This window comes from Bubalus bubalis, chromosome 5 (genome assembly GCF_019923935.1).
Source record: "Bubalus bubalis isolate 160015118507 breed Murrah chromosome 5, NDDB_SH_1, whole genome shotgun sequence".
NCBI lineage: Eukaryota > Metazoa > Chordata > Mammalia > Artiodactyla > Bovidae > Bubalus > Bubalus bubalis.
The window spans coordinates 39,881,313-39,900,948 of record NC_059161.1 but is presented as its reverse complement, the minus strand read 5'-3'; the positions used below and the strand labels follow the sequence as shown (position 1 = coordinate 39,900,948).

At 49.3% G+C, this 19,636-nt stretch overlaps 1 protein-coding gene and 1 non-coding gene across 3 annotated transcripts in view; both read left to right on the top strand.

Annotated features, from left to right (window-relative positions):
- The window catches only part of DHRS3 (dehydrogenase/reductase 3), a 48,829-nt gene extending 29,602 nt beyond the window's left edge, over nucleotides 1-19,227 (top strand). For both annotated transcript variants that reach the window (XM_006076791.3, XM_044943004.1), the window contains 5 exons: nucleotides 7,849-7,992; nucleotides 8,658-8,777; nucleotides 9,120-9,358; nucleotides 15,020-15,145; nucleotides 18,710-19,227. In XM_006076791.3, the coding sequence (XP_006076853.3) occupies nucleotides 7,849-7,992; nucleotides 8,658-8,777; nucleotides 9,120-9,358; nucleotides 15,020-15,145; nucleotides 18,710-18,794 (714 nt within the window). In that variant the 3' untranslated portion in view covers nucleotides 18,795-19,227. The remainder of the gene's footprint in view (nucleotides 1-7,848; nucleotides 7,993-8,657; nucleotides 8,778-9,119; nucleotides 9,359-15,019; nucleotides 15,146-18,709) is intronic.
- TRNAG-CCC lies at nucleotides 13,223-13,295 on the top strand. The gene has a single exon. It is a non-coding gene; the product is annotated as a tRNA-Gly (tRNA).
- Nucleotides 19,228-19,636: the final 409 nt, after the last annotated feature.

Here is a 19,636-nt window from a genome sequence, read left to right as displayed (position 1 = left end):
AACTCAGAATGTAACTTGCTCTATATACGTACCTACTGGGAGTGTGTGTCAGTGTTTCAAATACTACCTGCCAGCCCACAGGCACGTCCACTCAGCCCCTCCTTGCTGGCGCCCTGCTCTGCATCACACACTCGGTTTTGCTGCTCGCTTCTTCTCATTTGGCCACAGGGTAGATTTTTGTTCACATCTTCCTGCTGGAAGTGCTGAGTTTGGAGGAGAGCTATGTACTCTTCACATTGTGACCTTCCCACCCCTACCCATCCTGCCACGCTTTGGGGTCTCCGATGGGTCTTTTCTTTCCTTCTGAGAAGCCAGCTCAGCACTACTTTGCTCCAAAACCCGGGGCCCATGAGACACAAGCAGGTCTGCCAAAGACCTGCCCAGGGACTTGGATCTGCCAATTATAAACAGATGCTCCTCCTGGGAGCCACATGGAGACCACCCAGCTCACGTCTCTGGTGGGACCATGCGCCCCAGCTGAACTCCAGCTATGAATGCCAAGGCCAGGCATTCCTGTGAGCCCTGGGTGGAGGAGAGGCACTCACTGTTCTCTGGTCAGCAGATTTTTCTCAAGCCCTCCTGGGGCCAGTGTCACGTGACAGCACTTGGTTTTTACTCTGTACCTGGCCCATGCTGGATGCTGATTAAGGACTCCCCGGAGGACTTCTCAAGCTCGTAGGGGAGGCAGGGTGTTCACAGATAGGCCCAGCGCACTCTCATCTGTGCGCTTTGCTGTTGTTCAGTTGCTAAGTTTTGTCTGACTTTCTGCAGCCCCATGGACTGCGGCATGCCAGGCCTCCCCGTCCTTCACTATCGCCTGGATTTTTTTTTTTCAAATTCATGTCCATTGAGTCAGTGATTCTTTCTAACCATCTCATCCTCTGTTGCCCACTTCTCCTCCTGCCCTCAATCTTTCCCAACATCAGAGTCTTTTCCAATGAGCTGGCTCTTTGCATCAGGTGGCCAAAATATTAGAGTTTTAGCATCAGGCCTTCTAATGAATATTCAAGGTTGATTTCCTTTAAGATTGACTGGTTTGATCTCCTTACTTTCCAAGCAACTCTCAAAAGTCTTCTCCAGCACCACAGTTTGAAAACATCAGGAACATGAGTTCTGAGTCACCTATGCCACTGTTTATAAGTAGTATAACCTTGGGCAAGTAATTTTACCTGTCTTCACTTCACCTGTAGAAGGGGGAGAGAAATCCTACCTACAGGTGGGACTATGGGAATGAAAGGAGGAAACATTTGGATGTACTCAGCGCAGTATCTGGCTCATGAAAAATGCTCAGTAGATGTTAGCCAGTGTAGAGTGGTGGTGGTATTGTTGTAGGGATGATGGAAAGAGAGCCAGGGAACTTCAGATTTGAGGGGCCATGCAAGCAGGGTTCTTCAGGATGAATAGGATTTCACAAGTAGCTTTGGCATTTAAAACAGTCTGTGCTGCACACCAGGTAGGGTCTCAGGGAACCCAGGATAGGTGAGATTTAGTTCCTGCCCTCCAAGAGATCATACGCAGATGTGAAATGGAGAGAGAGCACACAGTGCAGAATGAGTGAGTGTGAGGTGTTCACTGTAGCCTCGTGTATTCACTCAGCAGTGGGGAGAAGAGACATGCAAATAGTCACCTCACACTGGATGGGAGCCCAGAAGAGGTTGGACAAGCTGTGCTGAGTCACTTGTGTGAAATGGCCTGTTTTGGAAATGATGTATGGGAAAGCTGTTATTCTGTCCTCCTTTTTTTGAAGATCATAAATGATGATATTTGTCTTTTAGAAGCATTAGATAGACAAGCATAAAGAAGTAAACCTAAGGTCCTACCCAAGACCACCCCTGTTCCTATGTAGCCTGGTGATGTCCATCAACTTGTTATGTTTTTAGAGATGAGATTATCCTATATGGGTGGTAATTCTGCAGCCTTTAATCCTGACCATTTTTCCATGGTGTGAGCTCTCTTCATTCTATTGGCTGCAGAAGACAGTGTATCAAGGGGCAGTGCTGTGACTTTCTCAGCTCTTCTCCATGGGAAATAGAGAATGTGCTGAACACTCGGTGGCTGCCAGTTTCTGCATGCTTAATCCCCATGAGACCACATGAAGAGAAGAAATAGCTTTTCTCCTACTGGGACAGGGAATGGTGGTGAAAAACCTCAGCTTAAATCCCAGCTCTGTCCTGTTGGTTGCTGTGTGACCTTAGATCACTTGCTTAGCCTCTCTGAGTTGCAGTTGCCTTAGATAACAACAGGCATGATACAGCAACTTCAGAAATGCCCCAATTTAAATGACGTTCCCTCTTTTATTTTTTTTAATGTAAATATATAGTCATCTTTATTATAATTCATGAATACATTAGAAACTGACATGGATCTCTTGGGTTTTGTTTTTTTTGTTGTTGTACTGGGTCTTTGTTGCTGCAAGGGCTTTTCTCTAGTTGAGGTGAGCGGGGGCTACACCCTAGTTGCAATGCTCTGGCTTCTCGTTGTAGTGGCTTCTCTTATTGCAGAACACCAGCTCTAAGACATGCGGGTCAGTAGTTGTGAGACACAGACTTAGTTGCCCTGTGGCATGTGGAGTCTTCCCAGACCAGGGTTTGAACCCATCGTCCCCTCTATTAGCAGGTGGATTCTTAACCACTGCCCCACCAGGGAAGTCCTGAATCTTTTTATTAAAACATCTAGATTTTCATGGGCATCTGCTTTCCACTTGTTAGAAAGTTTACTTGAGAATGGTAAAAAAAAAAAAAAAAAAAAAAAGCCAATATCTTAGCATCAAGTTCTCAGCTTATTCTTTTTCCCACTCATGGCACTTTGTGTCCAGCTGCTTTCTCATTTCCTAGCTGTCTCCTTGAGACAGGGACAATGTCTGATTTGCTCTGTTAACCCCCTTGAGGGCACAGCGCCCAGCCCTCAGCAGGCCCTCCGTGCAGTCCTGGTGAGCAGACTCATGGGGTGTGGACATCAGGGGAGACGAATCTGAGGGCTGGGTGGAAAGAAACACCGGTATGAGGACACATGGGATTTGGGAGCAGAATCTTCAAAGCTCAGAAACCTCCCCCCACCCCGTGCCTTGGGTTTCAGGGGTGCATCTGCAGAGGACAAAGGCTCTGGATTCAAATCCTGCCCCCACCACTCACTGGGTATGACTTGGGACAAGCTAACGTAACACCTTTGAGCCAGTATTCTCAGCCATAAAAAATGGATCATGGTAGCCATCAGCTTTGGGGGCTGCTGGGGGGTTTCAGCCTCACTGTGAGGGCAGAGCTGAGGGAGAGGAGGGTGGGACCCTGAGGCCTGGAAGGCCAGGGGTCTTCACCTGCTTCCCTCCTCTTCTCCCGGACAGAAGCTAGCCTTTTGCCCCAAGGGGAGGGGAGGCCAGAAGGTGTCGAGCCTCTCTGAGCTCTTATTTTGTAAACCCGGCTTAGGAGTAAATCCTGGGCTGCTGACCCTCCCCAGCTGCTCTCTGTCCTGGAAGTTAATTAAGAGGAGGCCATGTTGGGTTCCCAGGGCTCATAAATCTGCCCCTCCCCCGGGTGGCTTACCCCCACGGTCCTCTCAGACCTCCTACCTGCCCAGGCCTCAGTCTCATTCGGGCACCTGGTGTGACCCCTGTCCTGTTAGGTGTCTGGGGTCACCCCTGGTGACTCTGGTGAGGAGCCACCTGGGCCAACCACCGAACTGTACCTGCCAGGTTCCTGGTCAGTGACTCTGGGGTCCCAGAGGGGTCCCAGCAGGGGGCTGGAGGAGGAGGAGGGACAGCAGCTGCGGAGCAGGTACCCCCGTCCTTCCCACTCCCAGTGGCTCAGTTACTTGAAGTCTCCATCAGGGTGACCAGCCCTGCTCCCCGTCACCATGGAGATGTGCCTGGGTCCTGAGATGGGAACATGCCCAGCCTGATGGCCTGATGGTCAGCCCATCAAACCTTAACCAATCATTCAGCTTGGAGGGTCCCTGTCCCCTTTCCTCTCTTTCTGCCCTGGGCCTTCTGCAGCCCCGGCCTCACCTGTGGGGATGGGATTTCCTGCCCCACACTATCCCCACCACAGCAACTTGCCCTGGGCAGAATTGCTGTCAAAGAAGGTTGGGACCAATGATTTTAGGCCAAGAGGGCCCTAAGGTGGGTGGGAGAGAAGGGTCTCTAGGCTTGAAGTCTGGTTGCACCCATTCCTGTCCACAGACTTCCTTTGTAAGCAAGTCAGCAGCTCAGGTGCCCCCACTGCCATCTGGACTTCTTTTAATTTGTTCATAAACAAAAAACAATATATATTAAAAAAAAAAAAAAAAAGTCCCTGGCTTCCCAAGAACTCTGAGCATCCACCATGGGCCCAAGGAAGCACCTAGCAGTGCAGAGGCTGCACACACAACCCATGCAGAGAGAGACACATTCAATTAGACGTGCACAGGGACACGTAGCAAGGGGCAACACACTGGCCTGGGCCTCACCTCGCAGCTCAGTCCAGGGTGGTTCTGAGTGGAACCCCAGGTCTCGCTGACTCTTGGTCTAAGTAGCCTGTGGGTAGAAGCTTCTGGGACCCTAAACAGCTCAATCAAGGGAGATGGGCTCATCTCAGCCTCAGAGAGGTTACCTTGCAACCCTTCCTACCTGCGGCCCTGAACTTTCATTCATTCGCTCAACAAATAGCACTTGCGTTGCCTGACACTGAGATATGAAATGAACAAGGCAGAATCAAGGCCCTCAGGGAGCTCCTGGCTCAGAGGGATGGGGTGAGGAGGACAGAAAGTAAACCCCTCCCAGCTCTCTGTCAGAGATGGGGGCTCTGAACATAAGGAGGCCAGTGTCCCAATCCACCAGGGGCATCCTCAGCAGACCCCTGAAAAGAAATGGCCAAACCTCAGCATCCCACCCGGGTGTGTCCCCCACGCACGGAAGACAGTGGGGGCACAGCCTTTGCTTCACCTCCTTCAGTCCAGTCCTTGTTTTCCTCTCCAGGGTGTCCTTCCAGCCATGCAGACAGTGCTGTCTCCCTGGTTCTCTCTCTGCTGGTTTCCTTGTGCTCCCAGGTGTCTGGACCCCTGCACCTTCTAACCCGTACGCATCCCTGCTTTGAGCTTCCTTACCCTGCCAACTAGTCCAGAAGTTCTCAGAGTCCCAGAAGTACCACTCTTGTCCTCAGCCAGACACTAGGGAACTGTGCAAGCCCCCAGGTCCTGTTCCCAGGCAAGCTGGAGGTAGGAGGGCATTAGGCAGGGACCAGGGCAGAAGAAAGGAGGCCAAGGGTTTCTTCCACCTCGATCTGACATGCTCAGAAATTAGATGGATGGATGGAGTGGGGTGGCGTGGGGTGAGTAGAAAGAAGAAAGGATGGGTGGGTGGGTGGGTGGATGAGTGGGTGGATGAATGTGAGGAAGGTCGGATGGACAGACGGATGGGGTGACAAGGGAGGATGGGAAGAAACTAGGATGACAGTGACTACAAGACGGCGGTGAGGTCTGACATGATGGAAGATGACGGAACACACTGAACAGTTGATCTCTTTCTTCTTCATGAAGGAAATCTCTCCAGCCTTTCCTGGAGGAGCATATTTGAAGTCTGTTTTTAGTTCAACAGACAAGAAAATGTCCCTTGGAGTCTGTCTAATTGCAGTCCATTTGCTCCTGGAGGACTTTTGTCATCGTGGAGGGTGGCTGATGGAATTCTCCTTCGTAAAGCCCTTCCCGTATTTCAAGACTTCAATTAAAATAAATAAAGTGGTTGGACAAGGTGGGGTTTTCAAACTGGGCTTTCCCAGAGATGTTGCAGGAGTAGAAAGAACACTCTTATTCTCCTTCAAGAAATATTTTGAAAGTTTTAAAAACTCTAATAAAGGGGACTTCCCTGGTGGTCCGGTGGCTAAGACTCCATGCTTCCAATGCATGGGGCCTGTGTTCGATCCCTGAGTAAGGAACTAGACCCCACACGCTGCAGCTAAAGTTCTCAAGTGCCACAACTAAGACCCAGCACAGCCAAATAAATCAGTAAATATATTTTTTAAAAATTCTGATAAAAAAGTCGAATCCGTGGGAGCCATCAGCACGTCTCTGTGTCCCACCAGTTGCAGCCACTTTGCACCCTGTGTGGTATTGTGAATGTTCTGATATTTCGAGGTAAACAGTTGATAAACTGTTATCACCAATGACCACTTGTCTGTGTGACTTTCCTCCGTACCGAGTTGCAAAGCAAATAGATTCTGGTCTGGTGTGCCTCAAGTTACATCCATCACCCACTTGGAAACGTTCACCTTTCCAACTCAGCCTTTTTGCTTTCATGTGTGGCTTTTCAAGTAAGAAAACATGGAGTTGGACGTGTAATTTATTCCTTTTACTGGTTTCACACATGGGGTTTCCGTGTTGGGCTCTATTTTTAAAGGAGGAATTTCATTGATAATTTTAAAGAGAAGAAACAAAAATAGAAACCCATTAGATTAATCCCCAAGGAGCCTTTTATCTCTTCTTTTCTCTGATTCTCTCCAGCCCCCAGCCTTTCTGCCTTTGTGCTGATTACACTGGATCTTGGGATTATTAGCTCCCTGTCACCCAGCCCTGTTTTACCAACAGGGGCCTCTCTGGACTCAACAATGTGTCATGGAAAGGAGTGTCATTCTCCTGTAGGTCAAGGTTGAGAATTAGCCCACCCTTTCTTCTGAGCCTTTTATGGCCAGCCATTCATAAATTTGTCCAATTCCCTTTAAGAACTCATATCTTGGTCCTGCCAGGGTCATCTCCTGGCATAATGAGTCCCGCGTTTATTACCTGTGGGGTGAGGTTGTGTTTCTTTCTTGGCTGCCTGTCTTCCCTGCCCTCCTTCCACCTGGGACCACAGCTGGGTAGAAGGGAAGGCCTTGCTTAGTCTCCTGGCACCTTACAGCCAGAACCTTGCAGTCCGTTCACCCACCAGGCTCTAGACCTCAGGTGAGAAGACCAGCTTGCTCCTAGCTGAAAGCGTTCTGGAACATTGTACAGGAAGAACTCTGCTGCTACGTTTAACTGGATAGGATTACTGGAATGGGGCCGGCAGGAGATGTCATCCTGGAAGGAATACATAAGAAAGAAAGTCCCTTGTGAAGGACTTCCCTGATGGTCTAGTGGTTGAGAATCTGCCTGCCAATGCAAGGGACATGGGTTCCATCCCTGGTCTGGGAAGATCCCACATGCTGTAGAGCAACTAAGCCTGTGAAAAGTGAAAGTGTTAGTTGTTCAGTCGTGTCTAATTTGTTGTAACCCTATGGACTATAGCCCGCCAGGCTCCTCTGTGGGATTTTGCAGGCTAGAACACTGGAGTGGGTTTGCCGTTCCATTCTCTTCTCCAGGGGATCTTCCTGACCCAGGGATCAAACTCCAGTCTCCCGCACTGCAGACAGATTCTTACCATCTGAGCCACCATGGAAGCCCCATGTAAACCTGTGGGCCACAACTATTGAGCCTGTGCCTGAAAGCCCAGAAGCCACAACTACTGAAGCCCACGTACTGCAACTGCAGAAGCCCAAGAACCCTAGAGCCCATGCTCTGGAACAAGAGAAGCCACTGCAGTGAGAAGCCCCACACTGCAATGAGGAGTGGCCTGAGCTCACCACAACTAGACAAAGCCTGCATGCAGCAATGAAGACCCAGCACGGTCAAAAGTACAATAAATTTTTAAAAGGGAAGACTTGCGAACCATGCATCCATCGGTGGGGCATCAGTGGGCTCAGAAACTCTTGGTTCCCTTCAGAGTAGGCGATCTCCCTTTAAAAAGTCATATTGTGACTTTGCACACTCTTTTCAAATGGAATCATGGCAGTCATGGTGCAAATTACCTACTGAATTTCTGATGGCTTCCTTAGCGACCACCTGTTCAGACCACTGTCCTCCTTCCAGATCGTTCTGTGGGGTCGGACTGAAAAATGCCTGAAGGAGACGACGGAGGAGATTCGGCAGATGGGCACCGAGTGCCACTACTTCATCTGTGATGTGGGCAACCGGGAGGAGGTGTACCAGACAGCCAAAGCTGTTCGAGAGAAGGTGAGTGGCCTGGGAGGCTCTGGCCTCAGCTCTGTCGGAATCCTAGCCAAAGGGTCCAGTCTCACGGGGCTTGGGAGAGAGCTTTGCTTACGGTGGAATGGCTGTTTGCAGGGCATCTCGGAGGACTCTCCTGTGAAGCTGGTCCAAGTTGTGTGTGTGTGTGTGTGTGTGTGTGTGTGTGTGTTGCAAAGAGCAGAGACTAGGGACATAGACTGACTGAATCACCTGTTGTCCCCTTTGGAAGTTTAAGCCTGTAAGTGTCTGTCCTAAACCCTGGGGTAGTGGGGTGGGGTGGGGTGCAAATGTCTCATGGTCGTCTGGGAAAATCCCCCCGACTCCAGACATCTAGTTAGACTGAGTGTATTAGTGAGGTCCGAGCGAGCAGAAACCACCCCGTTAGATATCTGGCACATGGCAAATGTTAACTATGTTTATGTCACAATAACCTCATTTACTATAGGTGTGCTCTGTGACAGGTATATTATATGCCATAAATTATTTCTGATCCCCAGAGCAACCCTAGTATGGTTACTAGCCCCATCTTACAAATCAAGACTGATGCTCAGAGAGGCGATGTGGCTGCCCAGGGCCAAGTCCCTCCTCTCCAGGGACAGGCCACTGGGGCTGGCTGCCCTAATGGCCCCGTGGCCCCTTCTTGCCCACAGGTGGGTGACATCACCATCCTGGTGAACAACGCCGCCGTGGTCCACGGGAAGAGCCTGATGGACAGCGACGATGATGCCCTTCTCAAGTCCCAGCACATCAACACCCTGGGCCAGTTCTGGGTAAGGTTTTCCTGAGCCAGAGCCAGTGCTGGGCATGTCAATGACATGGTCTTCCCTTCCAGGGAGCCTGGGGCTATAGGGGAGTGGGGAGAGGCTCACCAGGGCTTGGGTCTAGAGGGTGGCTGGACAAGAAGAATGACAGGCTCTCCAGGAGTCATCTGGACTTTCTGAAATGTGGGGGTCGGTGCCCTCAGCCTCCACCCCATCACCTCCCCATCGCAGGAAAACCCAGGGGCTGGAGGGGTGCCCGTGTCAAGGGTAGTCTGTCCTCCCCAAGAGGGTAAGTCGAGAGGCTGTTGGAAGCTGTGTCTGCCGCACACTAACCTCCCCATCCACCCTCAGACCACCAAGGCCTTCTTGCCGCGGATGCTGGAGCTACAGAACGGCCACATCGTGTGTCTGAACTCCGTGTTGGCACTCTCCGCCATCCCTGGCGCCATCGACTACTGCACGTCCAAAGCCTCAGCCTTCGCCTTCATGGAGAGCCTGACCCTGGGGCTGCTGGACTGTCCGGGCGTCAGTGCCACCACTGTGCTGCCCTTCCACACCAGCACCGAGATGTTCCAGGGCATGAGGGTCAGGTCAGTGGCAGGGGATCCTGTCTCCGAGCCAAGTCCCTCTAGTCAATTGGACAAGGGGACTCATTATACCCAGAGAGACAAAATTTTAAAATAACCCAGAAGTGCTTTTTCCCTGGCTTTTTGGTCTCATATCTGAGTCTCCATCTGCAAGGCAGTGGGGTTCTATAGTGGTTTAGGGTCCTGCTTCTCAGGTCAGGGACTTCACAGAGTACCCATGCTAAATGCATGCAATGGAATACTCACCCAACTATAAGAAGGGTGTAAAGTATTAATTACACAAATGATATGGATGAATCTCCAAAGCATTATGTTGAATGAAAGAAACCAGAGACACAAGAGTGCATTTTGCATGGTTCAATTTTTCTGAAGTTCTAGAGAAGGTAAAGCTGGGCGGAGGTGATGGAAATCAGAAGAGTGCACTCCTAGAGGAGTGGGGACACAGCCTGGCAGGGAGCACCAGGGAACCTTCTAGGCTTTTAACAATGTTCTATGTTCTTGATTTGAGAAGGGATTACACAGGTAAAAACTGATCATGCTGGACACTTAAGATTTATGCCTTTTATTGTATGTAAGTTATAGCTTAAAGAAATACCGAAGCCCAACCACCCCTCCTCCAGACCAATTAAATCAACAGGAAATGGGTACCACTGGTTTAGAGCTTACTTTGGAGCCAGACCCCCAGGATGTGTGTGACCTTGGGTCTGACCCTACTCCAGCCCCTGTTGTTAATCTGTAGAATGGGATGGTGGGAGTAGGAGTCTGCGATAAGAATAAAATGGGGTTTAGCACACAATACCCTATGTGCTACATTGTAAGTGCCCGGTGAATGGCGCTACACTGGTGTGCACTTATGAAGGGGCACAAGGTTGTAGGTAAATGAAAATGGGGAATCATCCAAAAACTATTTTCCTTGTTTTTTGGCAAAGCAACATATAATGATAATTTTGCCTTCTAAATTCCACGCATCACCCTCTTCCAAACATGAGGATGGCATGGACAGGTCATTGTGAGGATTGCATGAGATCGTGGAAGGCATGCAGCACAGTGCATTCATGTGGTGTGGGAATCACTCAGAACACCTCAGTGATTATCACTAGGGTGGTTTTGCTAAGCAAGAATCAAAGCACCTGGCTTTGCGGACTCAGAGACATGCAGAACAGACTTCTGATTGCCAGGGGGGAGGTGAGGGGAGGGAATTAGCAGAGGCAAGCTATTGTATATAGAGGCAAGCTATTGTATATAGAATGGATAAATAATGTACTGTGTAGCACGGGGAACTATGTTCAATATCCCGTTAAAAAACATAATGGAAAAGAATATGAAAAAGAATATATATGTATGTGTGTGTGTGTATAACTGAGTCACTTAGGGCCTCCCTGGTGGCCCAGACAGTAAAGACTCTGCTTGCAGTACAGGAGACCCAGGTTTGATCCCTGAGTGGGGAAGAGCCCTTGGAGAAGGGAATGGCAACCCACTCCACTCTTCGGAGAATTCCGTGAATAGAAGAGCTTGGCAGGCTACAGTCCATGGAGTCACAAAGAGTCAGACACGACTAAGTGAGTCACTTAGCTGTATGTAAGAAATTAACACAACATTGTAAATCAACTATAGCAATAAAATTTAAAAAGAAAAACCTGATTTTGAATTTCGTCTCAGCTCCTGTATGGTGGTGAAACCTTTAACCAGTTTTGTTACCAGTCTGAGCTTTACTTTGCTCATCTGTCAAACAGTGGAAATCATATTTACCTTGTCAGATTATTGGGAAAATTAGAAATAACATATGTAATGTATCTAGTGTAAAGCCTGGGGCATATGAGATGCTCAGTATTATTATTTTTTCTAACAATAAATATCATCATAAGTGCATCTGCTATTAATCTTTCTAGCAGACTTTAGTTGTTATGTGCTGTGCTGTGCTTAGTTGCTCAGTTGTGTCCGACTCTTTGCCCACCAGGCTCCTCTGTCCCTGGGGATTCTCCAGGCAAGAATACTAGAGTGGGTTGCCATGCCCTCCTCCAGGGGATCTTCCCAACCCAGGGAGCAAACCCAGGTCTCCTGCATTGCAGGCAGATTCTTTACCGTCTGAGCCACCAGAAAAGCCCAAGAATACTGGAGTGGGTAAACTATCCCTTCTCCAGGGGATCATTCCTGACCCAGGAATCGAACAGGGGTCTCCTGCATTGCAGGCAGATTCTTTACCAGCTGAGCTACCAGGGAAGCCTAATTTCCACCTGACTTATATGCAAATTATCATAGATTCTGAATTTAGAGGATGCTGGAATAATGACTATGAATGTTCCATATCAGTTTTTCCCTCCTACAGTGTCTTGGTTTAGTTTCTTCTCATCTGAGCATACAGGAAGTGCTCAATACATATGTGAAAGTGAAAGTCATTCAGTCATGTCCAACTGTTTGAGACCCCATGGATTATACAGTCCATGGAATTCTCCAGGCCAGAATACTGGAGTGGGTAGCAGTTCCCTTCCCCAAGGGATCTTCCCAACCCATGGATCAAAAACAGGTCTTCCACACTGCATGTGGATTCTTTACCAGCTGAGCCACCAGAGAAACAATAAATGCATACTGAATGGAAATGCAGCAGCAACGATTCATGGTTCTAACTGGGCGCCTTGAGCACAGAAGTTAGCAGGACTTTCACAGACCTCGCATTCCTGTGCCTGTTTTGCCTTCTGGCAAGGTTTCCTCTCCATCACTTAAAGAAGGAAATCCAAGGCCTCTCTTAAGTCATTTTTCCACAGTGGTTCAGAGTGTGAGCTCAAACTGCAGAGACAGGTAATGCTAGTGGTAAAGAACCTGCCTGCCAATGCAGGAGATATAAGGGATGTGGGTTCGATCCCTGGGTCAGGAAGATCCCCTGGAGGAGGGCATGGCAACCTACTCCAGTATTCTTGCCTGAGAAATCCCATGGACAGAGGAGCCTGGCAGGCATAGAGTCGGACATGACTGAAGCGATTTAGCATGCAACCCCAGCTTTGTGTGATCTCAGGCAAGTTACTTCATTTTCCTGTGCCTTGGTTTCCTAGTCCATGAGAAGGGATTGATAGTGATACCCTGACTTCAAAGGCTAGATGAGCTCCCATGTGTGAATCAAGTAGTTGGCTAGCAAGTAGGAAGCACTAGGTGGAGCTTCATTACCTGTGGACAGCAGGTGAGCTCTGAGGGCTTAGGCTGCTGCTGCTGCTGCTGCTAAGTCACTTCAGTTGTGTCCGACCCTGTGCAACCCCATAGACAGCAGCCCACCAGGCTCCCCGTCCCTGGGATTCTCCAGGCAAGAACACTGGAGTGGGTTGCCATTTCCTTCTCCAATGCATGAGAGTGAAAAGTGAAAATGTAGTCACTCAGTCGTATCCTTCTCTTCGCGACCCCATGGACTGTAACCTACTAGGCTCCTCCATCCATGGGATTTTCCAGGCAAGAGTACTGGAGTAGGTTGCCATTTCCTTCTCCAGAGGGCTTAGGAGAAGAGCAGTAAAAGTCTAATTTGTACCTAGTTTGTGCGGGTTAGTTGCTCAGTCATGTCTGACTCTTTGCAACCACTTGGACTGTAGACTGCCAGGCTTCTCTGTTCATGGAATTTTCCAGGCAAGGATACTGGAGTGGGTAGCCATTCCCTTCTCTAGGGGATCTCCCTGGCCCAGGAATGGAACCTGGGTCTACTGCATTGCAGGCAGATTCTTTACTGTCTGAGTCACAAGGGAAGCCCTGTTTCTTGAAAGAAAAAAAAAAAAAAGCATTGGCTTCCTCTCCAACCATGTTTAACAACTTCTCAGGGTGGAAGGTTGGAGACAGGTGCTTAGGACAAAACTGATGGATTTTCTGGCAAAAGCAGCCATAACAGGGATTTCCCTGGTGGTCCAGTGGCTAAGACTCTGTACTCCCAATGCAGGGGACCCAGGCTCAATCCCTGGTCAGGGAACTAGATCACACATGCTGCAACTAAAGATGGAAGATCCCACGTGGTCTCAATCACAACCTGGCACAGCCCAATAAATAAATACTAAAAAAAAAAAAAAAAAAAAGAGTGACCATATAGGTGAGTGCTTCTGTTTGTAAATTGCTATTTACTTATTTTTTTCTATGTTTGAGCCACCAGACACTTTATAAATGCTGCATGTGGCCCTCTGCAAGCTTGTGAGAGCTCTTAAGCCCATTTCCCAGATGGGGGAACTGAGACTGAGAAGCGAAGGTACTTGCCCAAGGCCACATGGATAGAAGTTGGCTTATCACCCTCAGTCCTCCTGGTGCTGGAGCAACACGCTCTGTGGGAGTGAGGTCAAAGCCAGTAGCACCAGCAGCCCTGCACCTATAGGCCCAGGAGAGATGGGACAAGGAGCAAGCAGGGCACTTGCCTGGGGCTTCTGGGGGCTTGGTTTGAATCTCCAGGCTCCAACCAGCTCCCCAGAGCCCCAGCTTTCTTCTCTGTCGGTTGGAGTGAACAACGCCTGTTGATCACTCAGCACAGGTCTGGCACTTAGGGAGCATCACTACTGTTAGGGGTCTCAGGTCCGATGCTTCTGAACAATCATAAGAAGCCCCTGATGCTTGCTTATTCAGCCATTCATTTATCAACCCCATGAGACCGGTCTGTAGCTGTTTGAATGGATTAGTGAGTGTATCCATGAATCAAGGGCTGAGGGAGTCAACCAGCAAGTGGGGCAGAGCTCCTGTCTCTGCACAGGATGCACAGGACACACCCGGGGAATGTCATGTCATTCAATGTCCACCCACTCAGCAAGCATTTATTAAGCACCTACGATATCCTGATGCTGCACTCAGGGCAGATAGCGAGGAGCAAGACCCACCAGACCTCTGCCCTTGGGGACTTCAATGGTGGAGGAAGAGAGACAGGCCATTCTCAATGGGGTACATTCAGTCAGGGGGACGAGATCAGAGGCCACTCTGAGTGGACAAAAGGAGGGAGCCTTGCTGATGGGATGGCTGAGATGGGAAGGATCTTAAGAGAGAGGATTGGCCAGGATCGCTGGGCAGAGAAGGAGGAGAGGTGGGCCCAGAGAGGTAGGGCTGAAGACAGCTTTGGGGCCCTGGGAGGGCTCAAGCAGGGCAGTGACAGGGTGTGGGTGAGGTTTTAGGGAGGTCTCTGCCATGCTCTGAGAATCAGTCCCAGGGTATAGGTGGGCAGAAGACCAGCTGGGAGGAGAGAGGGGATTGGGAACTCCTGATGCATCCGGGGTGGCAGGGAAGCAGAGAGAGTATTTCAAACAGGTTGTGAGTCTCCCCTGACAGGAGAAGCCAAAGGGATGACCCTGACATGTTAGAGAAGGGGCTTCCCTGGTAGCTCAGCTGGTAAAGAATCTCCCTGCAATGCAGAAGACCCCGGTTCAATTCCTGGGTCGGGAATGATCCCCTAGAGAAGGGATAGGTTACCCACTTCAGTATTCTTGGGCTTCCCCGGTGGCTCAGACGGCAAAGAATCTGCCTGCAGTGCGGGAGACCTGGGTTTGCTTCCCGGGTTGGGAAGATCCCCTGAAGAGGGCATGGCAACCCACTCCAGTATTCTTGCCTGGAGAATCCCATGGACAGACATGTTAGAGACAGAAATGGAGACAAGGGGCAGGAAGGGGGTTTAGCAGTAGTACTTGCTTTTCAGGAGAAACTCACACTGTCTCTTCCTGCATGCAGGTTCCCCAACCTCTTCCCCCCACTGAAGCCGGAGACGGTGGCCCGGAGGACAGTGGAAGCCGTGCAGCTTAACCAGGCCCTCCTCCTGTTGCCGTGGACAATGCACGCCCTCATTATCTTGAAAAGGTACAGGGCTGCGGGAGGAAGCTCAGAGTCAGGCTCCTGTGGGCCGTGTCCCCTCCTCCCAGGGGACCTTGGTGGTGAAGAGGCCTCAAACAAAAGAAAGAACCCACATGATCGATTAGTCATGTCTGCTGTGGGTGTGAAAATGAGAGTCATGGCATATAGGTCATGGAGTTATTATCCTTAATATAGGCATCCTAGGTGGCACTGGTGGTAAAGAACCCGCCCATCTAATGCAGGGCACGTAAGAGGCATAGGTTTGATCCTCGGGTCAGGAAGATCTCCTGGAGGAGGGCACGGCAACCCACTCCAGTATTCTTGCCTAGAGAATTCCATGGCGGGCTACAGTCCATGGAGCCACAAAGAGTTGGACTCGACTGAATGACTGAATGACTGAATACTTACTACAGATTAGGGTAGTCAACCTTGTTGCTCTCAAGAACCCTTAACAATTTTAAAAGTTGTTGAAGAACCTAAAATGCTTTTATTTATGTGAGTTGTATCTGTTGTTTTAGGAATTAAAACTGAGGGGAAAAAGTATGGGATTTATACATGTATTCATTTATATATAGCAATAAAAAATCCATTTGGTGTTAACATAAACAATATTTTTGTGAAAAGTAAGCATATTTTCAAAAAAAAGAACAGAGTAAAAAGAATGGCATTGTTCTACATTTTTGCAAAGCTCTTTATTATCTGACTTAATTGAAGACAAATGGATACTTGTATCTGCTTCTGATTTTCATCTTTTGTGATGTCACATGTCATGTAGCCTCCAGAAGACTCCACTGTACACTCATGAGAGAATGAGCATTTAAAAAGTCGAATCCTACCACAGTACTATAATAAAAATAGTTTGCACTTGCAGACAGACCTCTGAAGAGATCTCTGGTACGCCCAGGGGTTCCTGGCTGACACTTTGAGAACTGCCAGTCTAGAGACTAAATGTTGGCCCCAGCCTTCAGGGAGTTTACCCTAACGGGGAAGACAGGAATCTCCTTGCCTAAGGCTTGAGATTCATAGAAACATCACAGTGCTCACCAGGTGGGATTTACCAGGGAGACCACCTTGGGAGGTGGGCTTTACAGAGAACTTGCTCCTCCAGAATTTGCCCAGCATCACATTCTAGAACTTTCCAGACTCTGGGCAGAAAACTCTTCCTCTCCCAGTCCCACACTACACAGGCCATTCCACATGCCGCATTCAGCACAGTTTTCATGAGCCTCTCCTGCTGCAGAAAGAGCTTCCACCCTGGAGCCCCGAGTGACCATGGACTCTTGGCTCTTCTGGGTCCCCAGCCCCCCACTGACTGAACCCCTCTAACCTGAAAGACCTTTTCTTTCTTTTTTTTTTAACTTTTTATTTTATATTGGCGTATAGCCAATGAACAGGCTTCCCAGGTGCCAGTGCAGGAGATGTAAGAGATGCAGGTTTGATTCCTGGGTCGGGAAGATTCCCCTGGAGGGCTTGGCAACCCACTCTAGTATTCTCGCCTAAAAAATCCCGTGGACAGAAGAGCATGGTGTTCTATAGAACATAGTGTCGCAAAGAGTCAGACACAACTGAAGCAACTTAGCATGCACGCACACGTAGCCTATGAACAATGTTGTGATGGTTTCAGGTGGACACATACGTGCATCCAAACTCCCCTCCCATCCAGGCTGCCTCATAACATTAAGCAGAGTTCCCTATGCTGTACAATAAGACCTTGTTGGTTATCCATTTTAAGTATAGCAGTGTGTACATGTCCATCCCAAATTTCCTAAATATCCCTTTGTTCTGGAAGTCTGTATCTGTTTTGCAAGTAAGCTCATTCATATAATTTCCTGAAAGACGTTTTTGGGAAGTGAAACACCCAAGTGCCTTTATCAGATGTTCAACCCCAGGAAACCAGGTCCCCCTCTGGCTACTGTGGACACAGTGGGCACCTGAGTAGCTGCCGTAACCTCAGGACCAGGGGGATACATCAGTCCATCCCTTCTCCAAATTCAAAGCCCTTCCAGGACACAGAGTGAGTGAGGGACAGGGCACACTGGGCAGGCAAGCCCCACCTCAGCCTCCCTCAGTCCATGCTGACTATTGCTCTGAGTTGCTCCTTGGCTGCTCCATGAGCCTTAGGAGTCCAGGGACTTGGATCCTCACCAAAGCCAAGCTGATTGTCCACCTCAGGGAGCTTCTTAGAAGCTTTTGGAGACATTCTAGAAAAAAGCTAATTTGTCTAGAACACCTTACCACAGTAAGCCCCAAGCCTACATTTCCTGTTCTGTCCCCCACTACTTTCCCACAAAAAGCAGAGACCAGTCCTTCCCCATTCCCTGCACTTGCACACCCTTCTCACCTTCCCCAGGAGAAATCCTCACAGGTTCAACTCTATTGCCACCACCCCCAGGAAGCCTTCCCGATTGCTCCAGCTGGAATGAGGCTTTCCCATCTTGCAGCTAGGATGGGCTGGAGCCCTTCAAACTTGATTCAACAGATGAACTGAGGGCATCTCTAAGCTGGGTCCTCTGTGCCAGGTGCCAGGATCAGAGATGAAATATCTACCACAGAGACACCCAGGGGCCCAATGAGGAAATAGCAAGCACAACTCCAGGCCTTGTTGGGGAAGCACAGGGCTATAGGGAGCCCCGGGGAAAGGCCTAAGGTGAGTCTGGGAAATTTCCCACAAAGCAGGAAATTGTGTCACGCTGAAGGTCAAGGCCTGAAGGTATCGGGTTGGCCAAAAATTTCGTTTGAGTTTTTCGTATGGGGCCCGAATGGACCTTTTTGGCCAACTCAATATATGCAGGTGTTTTATTATCTGGAGGGAAATAAAGGGTGAGAAGTAAAACCTGAGGTCCCATCTAAAGGAAGACACCATTCTGGAGTGGAGCAAACTTGGCTGAGAATCTTGAAATGGTAGATAGGACAGACTTTGGTAGCAAATGTATCAGGAGCAGTGTGGCTGCTTAAGAAAGAAGTTAACACATGGAGTGGGGGGAACAAGAAGGTGATACCCGGTACCTAACTTTTCAGCCCCACACAGTAAATACTTGTTGAATAAGTGGCATTTGGAGTTCATAGATTTCTGAGATAATTATGGACCCTAAAATGCTCAGACTGTGGCTTTGAAAGTTTGTTTATACCTACCCTTTACCTTGTAAAAACTATTTATACTGGGCTTCCCTGGTGACTCAGATGGTAAAGAATCTCCCTGCAATGCAAGAGACCTGGATTCAATCCCTGGATCAGGAAGATCCTCTGGAGGAGGGCATGGCAACCTACTCCAGTATTCTTGCCTAGAGAATCCCCACGGACAGAGGAGCCTGCTGGGCTACTGTCCACGGGGTCACAAAGATTTGGACACAACTGAGCGACTAACACTTTCACTTTTATTTATCTACTTACTTGAAAGCCCTTCCTCCATGGAGGGGTGGGTGGGTTGGCTTGTGGGGGGAGCTGGTGTGTGTTGGAGAGGAGAGGTTGGGAGAGCTTATGGGAACCACTACTCAACTACATATCTTGTTTGGCTACCAGTCCACTGGTCCCCCATTGACCGTCTTCTTTTTTCCTTTCTCCCTCCCTCAGCATACTCCCACAGGCTGCCCTCGAGGAGATCCACAAATTCTCAGGAACCTACACCTGCATGAACACTTTCAAAGGGCGGACATAAAGACAGGACGGAGAAACAGGCTCAAAAGCCACGGAACCTGAGGGGGCATGGGCACCTGGGCACACACCTACATGCCTGTCCCTCAGCACACTTCAGCTGGGTGAGCAGGACTGCTTCTATCCTTGGGAAGAATCCAGCTGCCCCCCTAGCCAGCCCCAGGACCTTTGCACAGGACTGATGGGCATAACTCTGACCTCCATGAGGAGGCAAGAAATCAGCCAGCAGCTGCCTTGACACTTTTGTACATTTCTGATTCTGTAGAGTTTATTGTTAAATCGCTTCTCAAGTCTAACCAGCCTTGGCAATGTGCATAGACTATTTCCAGGATGGTCTGTACCCACATGCTCCTCCTTCGCCTCCAAAATTCACTCATCCTCAGCTTGTGCAAACTGGTTGAACGGCAGGAATATATAAAATAAAGAGAGAAAGCTTTTGCGAGTGTTTTTCTTGAAATCCTTGACCTCTGGTCCTTGGTGGGCAGTGGGGAGGGGACCAATCCCAACCATAACACCCCACCCTTTCAGAGAGAAGTGGTCTGCTCAGGGTCCCCAGCTGCCGTGGATGGAGTAGACAAGAAAGAGGCAGAGACCAGGAGAGAAATTGGAATCCAGGGCTATGGGGGTAGGGAGTAACTGGTTTCTTGCCAGCTCTTTCAGGGTCCTCCCAACAGTCATGGGTTGGGGGGCACTTTGCCTTCCCACCTGCATCCGTGGAAGACCAGCAGGAACTAGTCTATGGAGGCATGCCCTCTGCCCTGCCATGGCTCCACAAGCCCCCAGGCCACCAACTCAGGAGAGAAGAACCAGGTTTTATCAAGCCCCTTCTGTCTACCTAGCATGTGC